Source organism: Zonotrichia leucophrys, chromosome 4A (genome assembly GCF_028769735.1).
Source record: "Zonotrichia leucophrys gambelii isolate GWCS_2022_RI chromosome 4A, RI_Zleu_2.0, whole genome shotgun sequence".
Taxonomy (NCBI): domain Eukaryota; kingdom Metazoa; phylum Chordata; class Aves; order Passeriformes; family Passerellidae; genus Zonotrichia; species Zonotrichia leucophrys.
Genome location: NC_088174.1, coordinates 11,589,814 through 11,611,765, shown reverse-complemented (window position 1 = coordinate 11,611,765; position 21,952 = coordinate 11,589,814). Strand labels below are relative to the sequence as shown.

Sequence of the window (21,952 nt, the reverse complement as noted above, 5' to 3'; positions counted from 1 at the left end):
ATGTTGCACAACTTCTACATCACATTAAAAATTAGTATTATTTTCATGATTTATGACTTAGGAACTTTTATACATTCAAAAGTACCACTACCTACATATGCTCTACCTTCCTCCCTTCTTTGAAATTAATGCTGAAACACAAGAAACATGCACATGTAAGGTTTTAGAGTAAAGTTCTTTGGTCAGGTCCACCTTCCACAGTAAAGAAATGTGAGCAATACACAGCAGCAATAAAGGTGATCCCTTTGCCATTTTGCAGGAGTAATGACTCTGTATTTTTGCTTAACATGGCAAAACTATCATTTTGACAGACTCAACACCAAAAATCAATTTGTTTTTACACTTGTGTTAATAAACACTGAAAGAAGTAAAACAGCAAGTGGTTTCTTTGCAGAGAACCCTTGCTGCAGTCTGACAGTGCTGGATTGGCAGGGAGGAGGGAGACAGGCAGAGTGGCAGAATCACAATAACACTGCAGCACTTCAGCCACTGAACTCCACATGTTCAGTCCAGTGCTATTTAGTAGGATGGTGACTCTACAGAATGATCCAAAGTAGTAAAATTCCAAGTCTACTACAGGCATTGGATATTCACCACCTGTACACAAATCCTGTGCTTTCAATACTGGCACCCCAATCTGTGAGAGTAAGTACCTCTCCTTTGCCATGAAAAATTTCAAACACTTAAGAAAAATCACATCCTTTAATGTTTTAAAACATTATCTATATTCCAAACAATTCAGATATTTCCTTTAGAGTTAGGAAGTCCTAACATCTAGGATGAAATATTAATGCTTTATGTTGAAAGGGTGCTAAGCAGTGCAATGCCACAAACAGCCTTTGGCTCCATTTCTGTGGCATGGGCTGAAGGAAGGTGGCTGGAACATCTCACTCATGTGGCTCTGTGACAATTCAGCCACCTCAGTCCTTTTGGGATGACAAACATAATTCCTTTTAAATTGCCTTAATAAAGAAGAGTTTCATTAAAATTAGACTTCCATCTGAAGTATATGTAAATAAAAAACATTGGCTGGCACAGTCAGCATGGCTCAGTTTGGAACATGAAGCACTGTGTCACTCAATCCAGAGCAATGGCCTCTCACCTTCACATACCCATAAACAGAACAATGACACAAATAATACTGCAAGCAACACCCTGCTCTTCTTGGGTTGGTATCTTTTCATTTTGCCTTCTGTGGGTACTCTGAAAGGCATGACTTGACAAACATTGCTCCAGAACTAATACTTCTGATTCATATTAAATAGATACAATACAGTCACATTTCATTTTCTTTTAGTTACAGTGCAATTTAAGTTAAACTATTCTTCTTAATATATTTTTAAACTGTAAACTACACTAGAAAGACACAATAGTTTTATTAATTTCATGATTTTTTATCTGAAGTTGTCTGTGAACTTGTATGTAACAAAATCAATTACATTTCTATGTCAAATTACCATTTACTGAAGATAGGGACAGACTTTAAGTACTGGAGGACTAAGTCCACTGCCCCCAGGGCAGACAAGTGACAACTACTACTTGAAAGAGGTAATCTCCAATTACTAACAGGCTGCTAAAATCTACCTAAGAATTTATCTGTTCCTATAAATTAACTCTGTGGGCTTTGGTCAATAATGATACAATTTACCTGGCAAGTCTCCGTAATTCTTTCTTGTCAAAGAATTGAATTGAAAGCAGCATTTCAAATGGACAAGTAGTCAAATTGCAAAGAGCTCCTGCTTGAAAATAATTTTGTAAGAATCCAGTTCCTCAAGTGATTTGAGACTGTTTAACAGAGGTAAAAATGTGCTACTTGATTCTGGACCAGCAGGAGCCAGTTGCTCCTCAGTACAGGCAAAAAGTTGGCAGAATTTTCCAGTCCTTTGGTTTTGTGGAAGTAACAGCTTCTCATATTGGCAGAACTTAATGTTCTCAGAACACACCTAGAAATGATGTGGCAAACTGTATATCCTGCCATAATTAGCACTTCTTAAAGGCAGCTTTCTCTTGCAAAGCTCAAAGCAAGTTCCAATGAAAAAAATTCTTTAAAAAATATTTCAATACTCGTATTAATGAATAAAATATGTCAAAAATGTTTGGATGCTATACTCACTACCTAATACTCTGTGTACAAAAGCAGACATATAAAAAGAGCACCTGACCTTGCTCAGGTGAGAAGAACTGAAAGTGGTTTCCTGGATCATGGTACTAAAGGCACCATGGTATTTAATCCCTTTCACAGAAAGCTTCAAGCCTAAAGAGCAGTTAGGCTGCCTCTGGGAGCTTTCACTAACAAAGATCCCCACAGAACATCAAAATTCTAATCCTCAAAATTATTCTAATTTCCAGCCAAAATTCTTATCACAGCCTGTTAATTCTTTTGCAAACCCTGCCTTAAATATTAGGAAAGCTTGCCTCTCTTCTCAGTTCTCACCCAGATATGTACATTTCCTTGGTATGTTTGTGCACAGGCCAAGAAAGACAGCTGACAATCACTTTGAGTCCTTGGTATCCTGCCAAATGATCAGCTCACTGTTCTGCCTATTCATCCTTCTTGAACATCAGTGAGCAAGACATTGTCTAATCTGTTTCAAGTCTGAAAAATAAAGGCAACAGTTGTCCTCCCCAGTTACATGGATGACCACTACAACTGCCCTAAGAATCATGATTTTACATTTGTGTCTACTAGTTCTAGAAAAGTGCAATGTATAGAGGGTGCATTCAAGTTACAGCAATTTTATTTCCCTCCTTTTGAACCATATACATTTGAAAATTAAGTTATTAAATTACACTGAGTCCAGCACACCTGGTTCCACTGTCTTGTAGACTTTGTTCAGAAACACTTCCACCTTGTCATCACCCAAGTGACACATGTCCAAGATGCAGATAACATGTTTGCCATCGAGCTCCTTTGCAGCTTTTACAATTTCATCTAGAAGTTAAGAAAGATGGTTTTAAAAGGTATTTGCTGTATACTCTGTCCAGAATAAAAAGGTGTACAGAATTGAAAGTGTTCTCCATACAGTAATGTTCAACCTTCTTTCAGTGAAAAATTTTATTCATAAATTCCATCACTAGAAATGACAGAATCAGAATTAGATAAGAGTTTGTAGTTTGGATGTTAAAATACTGTTTTCAGAGGATGAGAACAGCTCCAGCAAAAACTGCCTTGAAAGTTCAGTATTACAGCAATATACTAAAGGTGGTGAAATAGAATTCACATCTCTTTCACTGAAGAGGTGAACAATGTCTGATCTACACCAGAGATTTCTACAGAGGATTAACTCTTGCACTGACAGATAAACCAAGAAATGATAAATGAGTAACATCAGTGAAAGGCAGCCTCACCTGAAAGAGGAAACGTGTCACCAAGCCTCCCACTGCTGGTGGCCTTCTGCTGGCATGCAGAGATACAACTCATACAAGACAATAATGTATCATTCTGAATGTCTTCCAGTTGAAACAAGTGGGGATTGTCAGGGCAAAACAGTGGAAGAAAAGCAACATCTATTGCTATATCATGGTTTATACCTGTTGAAGAAAAATATTTTATGTCAGCAGAAAACTTCATATTCAGCCCATCAGCTGAATATGCACTTTATGCACCATTTCTCTTTTTTTTAAACAAACCACTGAACTGATTTTTATTTACATCTTTTATCCATTAGTTAATAATCAATGTCTAAAAATATGTCTCTACATAGGATTATGCACAAGCACATTCAAATTGATAGGATGTTATGAAATACTATGGTTTAAGGCTAACAATGCTGATAGTTCAGAAAACATTAAACCTTGGAAGCCATTTCATCCTCCTTTTAACTTTATCTGCAAATGCAGAGAAATTAACTTTATAAAGTGTGCAATACAGTGTTACTTTCATCTTCAATATTGTATAGTCAGTCTCAGGATTCCAATGACTTCAAATATTCTCTGCAAATGTCCCTTAGCAAATAATGAAAATCTTTAAATTATGGGAACTTAACATGAGCACTGTTAATCAAGGCAATTTCTGTCCCTTTTTAAAGGGAAAACAAAATCAAACTTAATAACCCCCAATGAAGCTAGCAAACAGATACACATCAACTTGCATATTTATATTTTGATAAATAAAAAACAATCAACTGGCACTTCATGTTAACTCCAGAAGCAGCATGGAGCAGTTAATGAGTATGGCTAAAATACAGCCTTTCATTTTCTGCCATGCAAAGAAGGCACTGAAAAGATCAACTCAATGAGAATAATGCTGAAAAGAAGCATTTATATTTGTCTTTAAGAACACTGACTTGTTTCTGATAAACACCTCTCCAGCAGAAAGTTAGCTGGCAAGTGCAATTTATTAATTTGCCTGATTACATCAGGACCTATTCCTAACTGAAATAATCAATAGTTTAAGGACTAAACACATTCTTCAAATAACACTCGTAAGACTATGCCAAAAACTGAAATGATACAAAAAGCGTTCCTACAAATAAGATATTCAGGCATTTCATTGAAAAGTATGTTTAATGAGAATAAAATTTACCCTAAATGGGGACTCTAACAAAAATCTAAAATGTCAATAATTTTTCAAACCTCAGGAAATACTCAGAATCAACTGATTCCCTTAGAGAAATCCATTCAATTTCTGATGAACTTACATTGCTCTTGCTTAACCTTTTTTACACTGCAAGCTACTTACCCAGAACTGTCACTTCATAATATCCAAGGCCAATAGCACTTTTAAATTCATTGATGTTTTTATCTATTCTGGCTTCTATTGGCTGGTGCACTGCTGCATGAAGGTTGTACTGTTGCATAAGTAAGTCTTTGTGCACATAATCAAATTTACGTGGGATACTTTCTGGGAAAATTTTGCTGTGATGAAAATAATTCATTAACTTGTCTTTCACTTGTGCCCACAGGTCACTCTGCCAGGAACCACAAGTTCTCCCAGGCTCTTCAGTTTCAGCTATATTATTGACTCCTTCTTGATCTATTATAAGCACAGAAAACTTTTAGTTGCTTATGTAATTGTATCACTCCTCTGTTAAATAAGAAACAATTTCCATTAGAACATTTCAATTACGAACACATGGCAGAAATGAAAATAGCTATGAGAAAATGTGAGGTCTTATGCTATAAAGTGCTTCTGAGATACCAACCTAACTTAAAACTTCTATAAAGATATACTGAGAATTTATTGCCCATAATGGGAAACAATCCAATGCTGTCCTTTCAGCCATCCCTTAGAAGGCAGCAGGGAACATTGAGTAAAATGACATTCATAATACATTGCTACAGTGGTTCCCCAGAGGCTGATGCAAACCAGATGTACAGAGGAACTGTCTTAACAAAGGTTATAAGGATATCTTTGTTGCCTGGTTTGGACCTGAAGAAAAGTAGTCTTCAGCCTCCTAAGGTTAATATAACAACTATTAGCAACATACCTGTGCAATACTGCAAACTGTCTGACACAGCCTGTCCATTTTTATCTTGCACAGAATGTCCATGCTGATATTCATCTAAGCTATAAAAAGAAAATTATAGTGTGTATATGTATACATATATTTATTGTGACAGTTGTACACAGCAGCTGGACACAACAAGTAAACACAATTTACTTGTGCTCAGTAAATCAGCTCAGCAGAGCTCAGGACTGGCTGATTCCTGGCTTTGGGAAACAGACGGGAGGGTTCGACACTGGCAGCGGTGTCTGCTGCCCTCTACCGGCAGAAAACACCACGCGAGACACGGCCAAACACAGGTGACCGACAGGTGACCGACAGTGACTCGATGGCAAAGCCCGTGCTCAGCATGCGGCTGCACCGCCCTGCCATCCCCTCCAGCACCAGAAACACAGCACGAACGGAGCCATGCCACCACTCCGGAATCCAAAACGACAGAAATGCCAAATCTCTATTTTCCTGTGGACATACTGTCCAGTTGTAATGATCAGTTCAATCAAATACCTACCTAACAGCTAGGTATTTGTTAGACTTTTTTTTTAATCATAAAGTTTTGAATTATTGGTAAGAAACTATTCTTTATCAATAAATTACCTAGGATATTATGCAGGAGAAAAACATAAGAGGCACTCTGCAAGCAAACATAAGCTCTTAGCCCCATGTACTCCTTTCTTCTTTCTACTCTTATTAAAATAAAACCCACTGTGATGTCTGAAAAAACTTAGGGAAAGGACTATCTTGATTATCTTGCATCACAAACAACTGAAACAGGTAAGACTTTGTTAAGGCACCATTAAAATTCCTGACCATCAAAGTAATTAATAATAATAATGGCAAGATACAGACAGTAAAAAAGGAAACAAAGATGAACATGCTGTTTACAGCATATTGTATTGATATTAAATTTCATAAGGATTTGCAGGTTTTAAAAATATTTTTTCTATTTCATACTAGGGTGTATCTTGAAATTTTCATGGCAACATTTCCTAACAATGGGAAAATATCTAAAATAGTATCTAGTGAAAAGATAAAAGGAAATGCACTATGGGTTTTGAGTATGAAAGTATATTTTAAGAAATACACTCCCATCATGGATTTATCACCTCTGAAGTGATCTCCCTGTGATGGCCAAACCTAGGCACAAAACAATCCTCACTTAAGCAGTACAATCTGTGAAATTACTGCCCACAAAATTAATTTTCACTTTTGAGATTTGGACCTGTCAAACATAAAATGAAACTCCAGCACAGTGTTAAGGAAGGCTTGCTCAGAAACCAACATGTCAAGTTAGATACATAACAACTTCTCTCCTCATTAAAGCAGAGGATTAAACCAAGTCCTACTGCTGCCAAGTAGATATTGTGGAAAGTGGATATCATGGGTTCTTTTCTTTTAAAGTTGTCTAGATTTGGAAGTGAATAGGCTCTGATTTAAAGCAAGCAGATCCTCAGGAAAATACGAAGAAAACTTGTCATGATTTTTCCCCACTTCTTTCACAGACCTGTAGCTGGGATAATTCCTACCTGCCCAACACATTATTCCTCCAGGCCTGCTTTGTGCTGGATGTGTGGACAGCCTGACCTGAGCAAGGCTTGTAAGGGAAACTACTTGTCTTTAATTCATCCAGGTGCTTCTGTGTGAGTGAACCACCATGTCTGCAATGCACCTGAGGCCACCCAAATCCACTTACTGCAATGTGCTCCTGCTGTGGTACACCAAAACACCCACAGCCTATTTTAGCCATGCCAGCTTTAGGAGAACTTGTGCCCTGCCAGATTTGCTGTTTCCAGCCTGCACTCTGCAGACCCCCCTTTTCACAGATGTCCACTTGAAAAAATCCTTTCTTCACTATTTTCAGATACATTGATACTCAATTTGTCAGTCATTTTATTTTAAAGTATTGTCATCAAAAATAACATCAATCAAAATATATGGCAGATCAGTATTTTCAGAAACTATTGGGAAAGTAAGCACATCTCATGCTTCACACCTATTTCCCAAGCACTGGGACTAAATGTGACAAATGAAATTAAGAAAAAAAATACTTATGACTCACCGCTATGCCCAAACAATGCAAGGAAGTAAAGTGCCTCAAAGCAATACAAGAAAACATCTCACTCACTGATAAAACTGGTAAAACTTTTTTATAGACTGGCTTGAAATGAACTGTTCTGACACCATTGTGATAAACACATCTACCACAGCAAGCAACATAGAGACCAAAAAGCCTTCTATGAGAACTTGATAAGTCTACACAAATTGATTTTTAGTATCTACTAATTTCTCCCTGACAGGTTCTGATTTATGTGAAAAAGAGTTGTGAAGGAAACATCCCACGCTGTGAAACTTTTGGTCATACAAACCTCAAGATGAATTTCCCTAAATTACAGAGTCCCCATTCCCTTGCTGTCACATCCACGGGAAGGAAAAAATATAAAAGGGTCTACGTGACAAAAAAATACAGAAGTGAAACTACAAAGACAGAAGCATGCAAACAAGTTCATTTCATGCAGTATGGAGAGGGAGCATGTAGTGCAGCAATTGCATGGTAACACACTAAATTTACAAAGATTAACATTCCAAGAAAACTACTGTGCTTTTTTCACTTCCACATAAAAATAATCCTGTCTGAAATTCCTGATCTTTCCTCATTCGCCATCACTTCATTATCTATAAATTAAATTCCTTTGGAATACATTAAATTCTTAGAAGTACCATTATGTGGAAGATCTTTACTAGCAAGGATATAAATATCAACAATAATACTAAATTACCCACTTGCTTTGTTTCTGAAACCCTTAAAAATCAAGTAAGTTACCTCAGAAATGCAGGAACTGTAGCTGTCAATACAAAGCCTCAAAATAAGCTCTTACTGCTTAAAAACCCAAAAATGAAACTGCATGCTGAAAATAACATACAAAAAACTTGATGCTGAATAGTTTAAGTTAGAACATGTACTTTGAAACATAACTCTACTATTGGATTTAATGATCCTTGTGGGCCCAACTCAGAATTTTCTCTGAAATACGTGAAGTTTGTTAAAATTCCTGTTGTTATTTCATCAATATATTAAAGTATTTCAGTGAGAGCTGGCATTCTGCTACATCTAAGGAACAGAAATCAATGCAATTTTAAAGTATGTCAGCTAACTTTTTCTTTGGCAATTTGGAGAATTCAGCACAATTCTATAGGTAGTTACAGAAATACACGAGTTACCTTTTAATTATATAGAGTGAAACAGCTTTCCATAATCCAACACAGCCTTTCTCCTCCTTTAGCTGGGGTTCTAGCACTAATGGCATAGAGTGGACACACAGGTAGCGAGGAGAGTAGCAGATTGAGAAAAGCAGAGAACAAAGTAAACATGCCTTAACTTCTGGCTTCACCTATAAGAAATGGGGAGAAGACATTCTTCCCATCCTCCCCCCACCCTGGAAAAAGAGGAACATTTCTCAGCAAGCAAAAGAAAACAAGATTCCTTACAGTCAAGGAAAATCTCCTGATTTTCGTATGGATTTGTATCACAAGTCCCTGCAAAGTCCTGCACCACCTGCAGAACCTAAAGCCAGGTGATGTTTTTAATGAACCAGCTGCAAAGTTAGGTAATAACTTCTCCTAGAAAATGCAGTTTCTACCAAAAGAACCAGGAAACAACACATGGGTTCAAAAGAGCCTCATTTATCTCATAGAAAAAGCTGTTGCAAATTAGCTTCCAGTAAATGTGTTTCAAGAAAATAGGCATGCTGGTAGGGGAGCAACACTGGCAGAATGGTCAAAAACTTTGCTGCCCTATTCCTAGCACTGTAATTCTTGGGTTTAGGAAAGGAAGAAAGGGAAAAGGAAGAGATGCTAAAAGTAAACCAAAAAGGCAATGAGCCATATATGTAGTCATGACATAAATCCAGATCACTGCCAAAATACACAAACATCCTAAATTACTGACACCAAGGAGTTCAAACATTCAAGTTGCTCATGTTCTGCCTGGAACAAGTGACAAGAATTTACAGCCCTTAAAATGCTCATAGGAAAGCAGCTTCTAGCCCCTGGTTAACAAATAAAAGCACTCACTCAGTTTTCTTAATAATTTCACTTTTGTAATTATTTCAGTAGGTTCCAGACTTGACAGGGCTCTGGGTTTGAAACTCCTATGTGGAGTTCAGAAAAAGCCAAGCTGAGTTATGTAACACCTGAATGCTGGGGGGTGAAAGGAGCAGGGGAGTGGCTTCCCAGGGACAACTATACTTACACCTCTGCAGCACCAAGAAAAATGTACAGCTCAGCCACCACCAGAAAATCCATTCATTACCATGATGAACCTCTGTTATTATATATTCCCTTAGTAGAAATAGTAGCAATAGAAGATGTTTAATAACATGCCCAAAATTATGTTTCAGATATATTTAGAGTGAGTGCAGATGAGTGAATAGAAAACATGCAACTCTACCCTGATCTGTTCTTTCAATTTGCTTCCTTAGAGACTCCCAATCTGTAAAACTTTTACTTGGAGTATTTTTGTTTGATTACTGCAATCATTCAACACAATTAATTTCACATGACTTACCCAAGTTTTCTTCTTACAGTCCGTGTAAAATAGGGGTGAGATGATACAGGAGTAACAGATGTACCTCCCCTTAAAGTAGGAAATTCACCATTACTTTTCAGTATCTATTTAAATGGAAATTCACAAAGCAAAGAACTTTGATGTTTTTCTTTCAGGCAGAACTAAACTAAGACACTTAAACACTGGAAGTTTTCATATGGAAAAGAATCCACTAAATTTGCTATAACACTGCCAAGACAGAACTTCTATTTACCAAGGTTTTCATAATATTAAATGTTCATTCAATGCTAATTATATTTTATTTCATTTCCCCTCAAAATATACTAAATATCCACTCTCTTCACACATTATGACTTATGAATGTGAAAAGTAAAGAAGAAAAATATACCCTTTATAGTATGAGAAATCCACTGCAAAAAAACCAGATGTGACAGGCCTGACTTTTGAAACTTTCCATCTGTCAATGTGTACACCAGGCTCCCAGTAGTGAGTATGGCTGTACTAGATTTTACACAAGTGTTGCAACAAAGAGCATCTTATAAAAGCAGTTACTTTATTCCAGAATTTAACACAGCTGTATCAAACAAACTAAAAGTTATTTTGAGCCCTTAAGTTAGCACATGACCACCATCTACTTTCCTTTCTGACAGCAAGTTACAGCTACATGCACTACCCCATTGCCCAGAAATCAAAAACAAGGTGTGTTTGAAATTAAGGAACAGGTATACCTGATTCTGCATTTTCAGCCAAGATGTCTGACTTCCTCACATCACTGTAACTGTAACTGTTGTTTGTTCCACAGCTATGTCACTAAACTACATTTGGTTCAAGTATTAACTACTTTTATCTCAAATCTGTGAGCTTAATAAGAAAACAGTATAAATATTAATCAGAAGAGAGCACCACAAACCTACTTTAATTAATCCTTCATTAGCATGAACAGTGTAACTGCCATCACCTGATGCCAGGAAAAGAACATAATTACATTTCAAAGATTAAATTATATATGCTTTTAAAGCTCTCTTATTGTTTTCTACAGCCTGGCCTCTGGCTTAATTTCTGAAAGCAGTTTTTAGAAGATGCACCACATATTAATGAAGAGAGCTTACTGTTCTGCATCTCTTCTGTATCTGCGTGGTGTCCTTCTCTTGACTGAACTCCTTTTTGACAGTGGAGCTTGGGGCTGATGCTCCCCAGGAGTGCAGGGTGGCCCCAGAAAAGACTGAATTTCTTCATGTTTTCCCTGGTCAACACAGTCTTCTTTGGACACAGAAGAACTTCCAAGAGATTGAGAGGTATCTTTCTGCAACAACAGTTAATTGTTTAAGAATTTCAATGCACTTAAAGCTACTTCTTCCAGCTCAAAAACTTGCAAATTTCTGACAGTCAGCTTACATCTAGCAGAAATTATATTCTAATTATATTAATAAGGTAAATTCAATCTAGAATGTGACAAGTGAGCACGTTGCAGCAGTGGCCTCTCCCACACTCCAATTTACACGAGGTAATCAGTCAAACTAGTAACTTTGAAACAGTTACAAGCTTTACAGAGGACTGCCAAAACACTTTCAGAGAAGCACTGAATCATCACTTTTTAAAATTTTGCTCTCAAAAATCAGATTAAGAGACAATGTAATGAGATTCTGAACTCATATGCAAAACTCTCCATTCTAATGACAATCACAGCTGCTTTGGCATGAACTGTCACACACCATACCTGGACCAGGTCCCCTCCTGGGGCCTCCCCAGCTGCATTGCCACAGCTGATGTATCTTATGGCACTGATTATGCCCTGAACAGCAATTCGCTTGTGTTCTCTGTAGTGCAGGTCTTCAATCTCTTTCCCTATTTCACCTATGGGTTTCAAAACTGATTCAACTGCAAAAAAGAAATTTCCAGAATCAAGTTTTAGAGTTATATAATACCAAAATCTCTGAACACAAGACTAAAGAGAAGATTTACTAAATATTAAATTGATTTAAACTTATGCTTTTAAAGAATTCTAAACCTTTTAGTTATCCACATCACATGGAAAAAAATTAAAACGATAAATCTTTTTTGTGCATAAGAATCTGTTAGTATGCATTGTCAGACACCACAATTTCTGAACTGGTGAAATTTCCAGTTCAGAATGACTATTTTTAATTTTGATGTAGCAGAATATTCAGAGTAAATCTTCTGGGTATATGTGTAGCTACCCTCAGCTTCTACAATTCTCCTGCAGCTAGCAGTGCAATATTTTTTGTGAGGTGAGGATTTAGCCTATGAAACATTTAGTCACAAAATCAAGTTTTCTTGGAGTAAGACTGACTGGAAAAGGCCACAAATCTAAAGATATTTAATATGTGATACCTTCATTGTTTTTACAATATTTCAAAAAGCTATCAGGAGGTCGTGGAAAAGGGTAATAGCCACCGATGACAGTTTTCTTTATTTGATCAGCTTCACTTTGAGATTCCATCCACTGAATGAAGTTTTTCACTTTGGCATCCTTGGTGTATGGCTGGCCCTTGTGCCACCCTTTTAAGACAAAAATAATCAGATATCAAAACCAAAGCAGGCAACTGACATTTGTTCTCATTTTCAAACTCCCTTGAACACTACCTAGAAAAAACAAATTAAGAAAATCTTGAGAGTACAAAAGATGTCTTTTGTCAAGAGTGTTTCACAAATTGAGTACCTTGAATTCCTTGACTACACTTGCATTTGACACTGAATGTCAGACAAACAATAACAGAAAAACCAAAACAACTAGCAAAAAAGCTCCTAGAATAGCAAAGCTGCAAGTGTTTTTTAATATATTAAGTGGTAACCACAATTGCTACCCTATCAAAATATGAACAGCCTGAAAGAATTAGTAAACATGTGTTTTAACCTAGAAATACTTTTTATAGATAAATCCATTTTAATGCCTTACAAGAATGCCATTTGCCTTGTCTTCTGCAGTGATGTTTCCCTATTACCTCATAGTCTCTACTGACTGATTGTGCTGTAAAATGAAAATACCCTTTCCAAAGAAACAACATGAGAACTACATCAAACTAGAAGTAGTTTAAGTTACCTTTAATGAATATTTGACTTTCATTTGAAGTTGTAAGGTAAACTGTCCTGGAAGGATTCTCAGTCATCACTCTCATCTGTGTGCACACCAAGTATGTCACTGGAGAAAAAAAAACTTCATTTTTTTTTCCTGACAGTTCATTGATTTTAGAATAGCAAGACTGACACACACTGGATTGATTTTATTAACCCATCTAAACAAGGCACTTTTGTTCTTGACCCTAGTGCCTAGTCTCCATTATAAATTACCATATGGACATGTAATTAAATCTTGAATTTAATTTCAGCATAGATATTACAACTGAAACATGAGATACTTCATCAGATAGGATATCATTGAAACAAACAGTGCAAATATTGGTATTAGATAGCTGTGTTTCTTAAGGATAAAAAGTATAAAATCATGAGAAATTATGGCATGCTTCTAAACAGAGCTCAAACTTACTCTTTTGTTAGTATCTCAGTTAAACACTGGAATGTCATTCCTTCCCACTTCCCCAGAACACTCAAGATGAATGCAGCCATAATGTAAGCAGGATTGTGCAGCTGGTGCTGCATCAAATGATAAAAAAATGCATATTAACACCAACCAGTGTTAAAAAAAGAATGAGTGCTTGGAGGAGAAGAGAGAGAAGGGAAGAAGAAATATTTAAAGCTCTTTTAAAATCCTTCATTAAGGATTCCCTAGTTTAAAATTTATTAGTCTTAGCTCATGTGTGATAACTAACACAGCTGGGTGATGATTGCTGTTTGGGCAAAAAACACTGTTTCAAAGAAATGAAGTTTTTCCACTTTCACCTCTGTCTTCATTCAATTCTCTTAAATTACTCCTGTCTATAAAAAAAGCAGATATTTACAGATCAAGAGGAGCAAGAGATTTGACCAGCTGCTTTTAATTGCCTCTGATGCAAGAGATGCCCAGGTTCTTCTTCACAGAAACATCTGAAATGAAGGAGATCAGAGCAGCCCCAGGCCCAGCTGCCCATCTAATTGTTTATGCTAACTGACAGGCTGCAATTTGTAAGGGTTTCGAATATTTAAGCTATTTTTTTATTCTTAAATTTTAATTTCTGATCCACTATCTTCTGCTTGAAGAGATAAATCGTGGCATTTTTTATTCAGTGGCAACTAATCCCAGAATTAGAAATTCACAATGAACTAGAAAAACATTAAGAATAATTATTAGTATTATAGAGAGATGAATACTTGGATGAATATGCTCAAACACATCTGGCTGAGAAGTTGCAAACAATTCCAGTATGAACGGCTGGTCCGAGGTCCCATCAATGGCATGTGCCCAACGATACAGCCAGAAGTCTTCACTGTGTTCTAGACAAACAAATATTAAGAAAAATGTATAAGCATTTACTTAGAACTTTAGAAACTATTTGATAAGTTCTGAAAGTCATATTTATAGAAATACCTCTTTTTCTGGCTCGCTCAGCCCTTCCTACAAATGTCACAAGACCAATAACATCACAGGAATGATTGCGTGGTAAGGCATCCAGCTCTGACCTAAAAGCAAAATAGAAGAAAGCTGGGTAAACTTTCTCAGAACCTCTGCAAAAAGCATTTCCAATTAACATTCACTGTAAGGCAGTGTAATTTAAATTCCAGCTTGATAACCAACAAAATTCTATTTACCTTGTGATAAACCTATATTTAACTTCAGGTAATCCCCACTCTGGCTTAACCATTTCTTCTGGAATAATGCTTATTTCAGTAGGAGGATCCCGAACATTGAGGCAAATTTCTGACAAAGAAAAAAAGTAACATTTATGGCATAAATACAAATTATCATCATCACCATTAACATTGTTATAATAATATTATAACAAAGGTATCAACAACCCATAAAGAAACTGGGGTAAAGTTTCTTTAATATTCTGACTTTGTGAAACCATTCATCAATTTCTCTGAGTTCAGGTTTTCATCAAAATAAAATAAGAATTCAGGTACAACAAAGCAATTTTATCACCTGAGTAATGTTAAACTCTCCAACTGCCAATGAGAGACAACTGGTACAATCCAGGCAGTATTTTAACAGGAACTAATCCAACCATTCTGATGAGACACAAAGTACTTTTTACACCAGCTTTGCTGTCAAATGCCAGTGAGGTCTGAAACTCATGTGCAGACAATGAAGTAAAACACAACTGGAGCATGAGAATTTCCATATTTGATGCCAGTTCAATAGGATAGAAATACACCATGAAGGAAAACAAAAGGTCTTCTCATGCCTATTCTATAGCACCTGAACATTTTAATTTATTTCTCAGACTGTTTTGATGCTAAATTACAAACGTGGTGGAGCACTGGGGCAAGCAAGGTGTTCTTCAACCAGATGAAAAAATACAGGAATAGAGGCTTCAGCTTCTAGAATACACAAGGCAGTACTCTGTAGTCTCATAACAGGACAAATGTTGCTGGTATATAAAAGACAGATTCTGATTAGGTTTCTTGGGTTTGAGTAAGGGATTATTCAAAAAATGCACCCAGGGAAGAAATTAAGTAGATATAAATAATACATACAACTGTTTATGTAATTATACCTGGTGCCTCACCCTGGCAGTGCAACATTTGGAAGGTGTTCTACTTTAAGTCAGAGCCTCTACTTAGGAATGCTCTCTAGGCTTCTGCTTTCTAGAAATGCATTCAGAGAACTGTGGTGGTTTTGCATATGGTTGTTTAGGACAGTACTGCCACGAAAATTCCTGAAACAAAACTTTCCCATGCATCAAAACTATTTCTCAATTGTTTCATTATTTTGAGATTAAATGAAAGTCATACACTCAGGTCAGGATCACACAAAGGCTGTCATCAGTGCCACACAAATCCACTGCTGTGTGAATCTGAAATACACACACTGCCTGGCAGGGGAATTCAAGGCATTGGTACTGAGTTCCAAAGGTTTTAGGCTGTGAAATGGCACCTCTCAGCAAGTCCCACAATGCTGCAGCTGCAAACAGGGACCAGCAATGCAGAGATTGCACAGCAGTCGAGGGATGTGCCTGAAGCACAGCACCTTGCAGAACTCTCCATCTGGAAATCCTTTAACACTGGGGAATTGATAACTCTCCAGATACACTGTACAATATTTGCAGGTGAGTGGTTCTAAGGACACACTGGAAAGTTGGGATTTGATGGCATTACAAATTTAAAACAAATGAAGGAAAAAGTAATTGTTACTTTTGTGATTTAGTGTAATTGAAACCTGAAATATTGCCCCACATTGGGCATACACAGAGGTACTTAGTGAGGTAATAATTTCACTTCATCTGAACAAAAAAAAGAAAAAAACCACTCATGCAATGGAAGTTGCACAAAATCCATCTTACAAATGCTCTAGAATTTTTTCTGGATATTTTGTTTTCTTGTGACTCTGTTCTTGTATGACATGTGGTCATACCCTCCATCCATGCATCATGGGAATACGTGAACTCATATTAACACAAAATTCTCAGCTTTGTGCAAAGAACTGAGATCCTGTACATACTTTTCTATGAACCAAAGATTTACAGTTTCTGCAGTTTATTTGTGCACCATGGTGCTCTCCAATGGTGTGAATTCTAGTTCTTCCATTATAGAGCAATTACCCTTTACAGCCCAGTGGCTGAGTTGGCCATTTTGATCTCTTTGTTACCATTCCCACCCCAATAATTCTTGTAAGAAATCAGAAGTGCAGAAATGCATGAAAATGCAGATATTTGCATATAGAGAAAGTCACCTCAGATGGCATATTTTACTCTGTCTTCTTTGCATAGAAAGGTTTTGTGGCAATTATAATTGTTTTCAGGGTTGGCTTGTAGTTGTCATCACCTTCCCTCACAAACTTCCATTCCCAGCTAAACATTTCTATCTCCTGCCAAGCCATCACAAATACATCAGACACTGAGATCTGGTTTAAATGCAAATATTTATCAGTCAGGGAAGATATTGCTTCTGGCAGTGAAAACATTGCTTCTTTTTGTTCACTGTAGCTAACTTTTTGTAGCTTCTTTTTATGCACTGTTTCCTGACTCCATTAGGAAACTGTCATTGTCAATAAGTGATACATACATCACCCTTCACCAACATGCATATTGTTCCAAGAAGTTATTTGAATTTTCTCAATGTTGGCTGTCATTTTGTTCTGAGTATAAAAGCACAAAATGGGAAAGAGTGAAGGAAGGGAGAAAACAACCCCAAAGCTGACCAAATCCAGTTTGAAAAGGCCATTACTGTTATATTGCAGGACTTGTATTTTTGTAGCATAGCTCCTGTGAGTATCTGCCACACTAAACAACTGGCAAGTAAGACAATGCTTTTTTTATAGTCAAGGAATATTCTTCATACACACTCCCACAGTGATGCTCTTTCAGCACACAGAAGTCATCAGTGCAACTTTTTATTCTGTGGAGCTGTGCAGATACTCTGGGCCTTGACAGTATAAAATCTAAAGTCAGATGAGGTGATAATGTCCTTCAATGACCTGGAAAAATATGTGTGCAGTGTACAAATGATATGTGTGTTAAGCAGGAAGTAGAATCAGATAAAAATCATTACTAGAGGCCTATCCTTATAATCTCTGTTCCTGATATCAGAGATTCTTTTTTTATTTTTTAAACAAAGGTTTTAACTAATTGTGGCAGTAAACTGTGTAGACATGATTCAATATAAACAAGGAAGAGCAAGAACCTGCAAGGTCAGACACCTTTCGGAAGTACTAATTAAGGACTTATACCTTATCAATTAGTCTCAGCAATGGATCACTTTCTGTTTTATTTCTATGGAGGGCTACTTTGCACAACTGTATTTTATAGACTCAAAATGGGTTTCTGCAATACTTAACCAATTGTAGCAAATCTCTTCATCTGTGAATCCCCAGGGGTGGGGTGTGTTTTAAACGGGTAACTGGATTTGATGGCATACTTGGCAAGGAGCAGCACTGTGCCAACCTTCATGCTGTGATACCATTCAGGACATAGAGAATTCCACAAAACCATTGACATCATGCCTGAGCCATCAGCAACTTCAAAGTAAGCCTGAAGGAAAAAAGAGACAATCTACAGTCATCATACTTATTATCATTCTGCTAGGTATTTATTTTGGATAATGCACCAGTACTTGACTCATAAATGATTTCTCTTGTTACAAATGGATACAGAAGATGTTCCAGAACTTGTACTGAATACTAAGAGTGGAAAGAATTCCCAATTTTTAACCTGTGCAAATGCTGAATCTGAAAGTGAGCAGATCACTAAGCAGTTTAAAAAGATTTTTAAATTAACCCACCACACCTCCAGTCTCCTTTTCCAAGAAGTTCAACACAAAAATATCACAAGTTAAATGTATTAGAAAAATCATTAAGAATTTTACAGTAAAATAATCTATCTGAAAGTCAACAGATGAAAGATTCAGGGCCTAGAAATAATTTAAATATAGTGCCTTGTTTTTTTTTTTGACAGGACATACTAAGTCCAATTTTCAAAGCACAGAGACCAGAAATGTTTAGGCTGTTAAAGTACTAACACCTCAAAGTATCCTTTTCTTCACAAAAAGCTCAAATGAACTATAGCAACTGAAATTCATCCACTAAAATTTGTAAATATATGATCATAAAATCCAGCATTTCCTGCTCTAGAGAGCTCAACATTTTCATAAAGGCAGCATTTTCCATATAAAATAGCTATAAAATAACTTTATGCGCTTACTATATGGGAAAAACTATTTTTAAATATCCTACAGCAATCTAAGTGTTGACCTATGCATTTATCACTCTTTACCTGATAAGGCATATCCATTTTTTTCTCTGGTTTTCCATAGTACTTTAGTCTAGATTTGTGCAGGATTCTCACAAGAAGTGGATGGAAATGCACTCTGCTTCTCCAGGTCATTTCCAGATGACCAAGATTAGTCAGTTTGGAGACTAAAGTTAAGGGGAGGGGAAAAGAAAAAACCAAAAAAGAGCATTCATGATCGAACATCTAAGTTTTCAGGAGTAAAGTGGCAGGAGGTCACATGTATTTTATTAATGTTTCTAACATTTAACAAGGCTCATCTGCTGATATAATTCACCAATAAAATTCTGTTATGAACTATCTGCACACAGCATAGTTTTGCTCCTCTTTTTAATTGAGACACATTTTAAATGACACAGAAGAGTTGTCTCTTCTGTGTCATTTAAAAGAGTTGGAAGGGCTATTAAAAAACCACAGGTGTCAGCCTACAAGGGCATCACACTCATGCAGAAGTGCTGTTATACCTCTCTCCTCACCAGGCTTCATGGAACGGCCTGAGCCCCCCAACACTGACCACATTTCGGGGGGCAGCTTCTAAGTGTGAGCATCCTGCCCCACAGACCAGACACAAGACTACCACTGCACCTCAGGAGACTACAGCTGCATACTTTCAGTCAATGTTTGTAGAGTTTGAAAAACTCTCTCAAAGCAACAAAGAATCACAGAAGGGGTTGGGTTCAAAGGTTCTCGTTCCCTCTGCCGTGGGAGGGACACGCAGCACCACACCAGGTTGCTCAGAGCCCCATCCAAGCTGGTCCTAAACGCTTCCAAGGGTGGAGTATCCACAAGTTGACAACTCTGGGACACCTGTGCCTCACCATCTTCCCAGGGAAGAGGTTTTTCCCACAGGAGCAGGTGAACTGTGACACAGGTGGCACATTCCTAGTGAGGCCAAACACAGCTGGAGGAGACCAGGAAGCTCAGCCCAGCTGCACAAGCAATCACAGAATCAATCAGGCTGGAAAACACCCCTAAAATCATCGAGTCCAACCTATGACCAAACACCACCCTGTCAGCCAGGCCATGGCAACAAGTGCCACATCCAGCCTTTCTGTGAACAACTCTTCCTTATGTGCAAGCTAAGCTTTCGCTTAAGACTATGCGCCCTTGCACTGCCGCTGGTTGCCTGGGAAATGAGCCCGAGCCCAGCTGGCTACACCCTGCTGTCAGGTGACTGTAGAGAGCGAAAGGGCCGCCTCAGCTCCCTCATGGGACCTGTGCTCCCGACCCTTCCCCAGCTCCGCCGCCCCCCACACCCGGCACCGCCCCGTCCCTCAGGGCGTCCCTGCCGCACCCCTACAGCCGCCTCCTCCGCGCTTACCGTCCACATCCACCTGCACCGGGGGCCTGTCCCGTACCCACACGTCTCCATAGGGATCCTCGTTGTTCCAGAGCGGCAGGTAGTGCCTATTGTTCCCGCGGAGGGGCTGGTGCGGGCGGTGCCCGTCGGGCGGCGTGCCCGCGGCGGCGATGCCGGTGCCCCCGTCCCGCTCCAGCCCCTCCAAGCAGAAGAAGCCGCGGTTCAGGCGCCTCTCGTCGTAGCGGAACGAGCAGCGCGTCAGGCGGTGGCGCGTGCCCGGCCGCAGGCGCGCGCGCTGCACCAGCCCGTTGAGGCGCGGCGCGAGGTGGCAGCGGTACCAGCCCACGCCGTCCGCCAGCGTCAGGTCGTACCAGTACTGGCGGGGGGCGGCGGGCGGCGCCTGCGCCAGGTACCGCTCCACCGCCACCACCGTCACGGCCAGCGGCTCCGAGAGCGCCGCGCTCAGCTGCGAGGAGCGCTGCACATCGTCGAACACCCTCTGCAAGCAGAAGGCCCCGCCGCCCTCCGCCGAGGCCGCCGCCCGGCTCTCCTCGGCGCGTTCCGGGGTAGGGTCCTGCATGACAGCCCCCTGGCCACCGCTCCGGGCGAGAGCCGCGCTCCGGGGCACTGCCGGGGCCGGCCGCGGCTTCCCACTGTCATGGCTGAGCGCAGGGCGCCGCCCCCATGGCGCGCGCGCGCGGGGCGGGGCGGGCGGGCGCGCGCCTTTCAAACCTCCAACGGCCGGGGGCGGGGCGGGGACATGGGGACAGCGGCAGTGACAGGGCCGGCCGGGGAGGGACTCGGACACGGCAGCCGGGGAGCGGCTGCGGTCGGGAGCAGGGACGGAGCTGAGGCCCGGGGAGGCGGTGGGAGAGGCGGCCGCGGCTGTTCCTCCGCCAGGCCGGGGCCGCGGCTGTTGCCGTGCTCGCTCGCCGGTGGCTGTGGCGGTGACCGGGCGCAGGTGACCCCAGCGCCCCGTCGGAGGGACAGAGGCCCTGACCGGCAAGCATCGCCTCGGTCCCTGCCTCCCTGCCGCACCGTTCCTGGTTCCACAGTGCTCGTCATTGCTTCTTCCTTGCCATCAGTGTGTTCCCAGCTGCGAGAGGCTTGTGCCTGCTTCTAATATTGTATTTCTCTTTTATATAGTTGCAGTGTGATCGTAATCATTTTGCCATTGAAACAGTCTGCTGGGTCTTGTTCTTGCTCCCATCTTCAGAAGAAATTCTCGCTAGTGGTTCCCAATTGTGTGAAATTTATATTATTGTTGATTCTTGTCCCACTGCAACTACCAACTTCTTTATCACACCATAGAATCAAAGAATGGTTTGGGTTGGAAGGGGCCTTAAAGACCATCTGGTTCCAAATCCCTTGCCATTGGGACACTTTCATTGATCTCATAAGTAGTCCTGTGAAAGCTTACCTAAATCAAGAACTTTGATGTTTTATCAGTGCCTGTATTTTTTTCTAGTGGAGGACACACCTTTTATGAGGAAAGGTGGAGGGAGTTGAGCCTGCTGAAACCAGAGAATTACAAGACTGAGAGGGGATTTTATCAATGCCCACAAATGTCTGAAAAACAGGTATAAGGAGAATGGGAACAAGTGGTGCCCAGTGACAGGATAAGGGGCAACAGGCACAAGCTAATACACAAAGAGTTCCATCTGGATAGGAGGAAAATTTTCTTTTGAGGGCAGAAGCAGCTGCAGTGTGCCTGGGGCTCGGGGCTTTCTGCTTAAGAAACCCTAACCCTAGGCAGGTAAATCATCTGGAACTGGAACAGGCTGCCCAGAGAAGTTGTGGAGTC

General features: G+C 39.5%; 1 protein-coding gene across 1 annotated transcript; it reads right to left on the bottom strand.

Moving 5' to 3' along the window:
* On the bottom strand, positions 1 to 20,808 carry RADX (RPA1 related single stranded DNA binding protein, X-linked). Its single transcript, XM_064712539.1, is given in 16 exon segments — positions 1 to 2,932; positions 3,349 to 3,531; positions 4,682 to 4,975; positions 5,430 to 5,509; positions 10,009 to 10,077; positions 11,118 to 11,311; positions 11,726 to 11,886; positions 12,361 to 12,528; positions 13,070 to 13,168; positions 14,275 to 14,397; positions 14,492 to 14,583; positions 14,713 to 14,821; positions 17,900 to 18,092; positions 18,834 to 18,976; positions 20,170 to 20,748; positions 20,751 to 20,808. Coding segments are annotated over 16 exon segments (2,691 nt in total). The 3' UTR covers positions 1 to 2,786.
* Between the last annotated feature and the right edge of the window lie 1,144 nt (positions 20,809 to 21,952).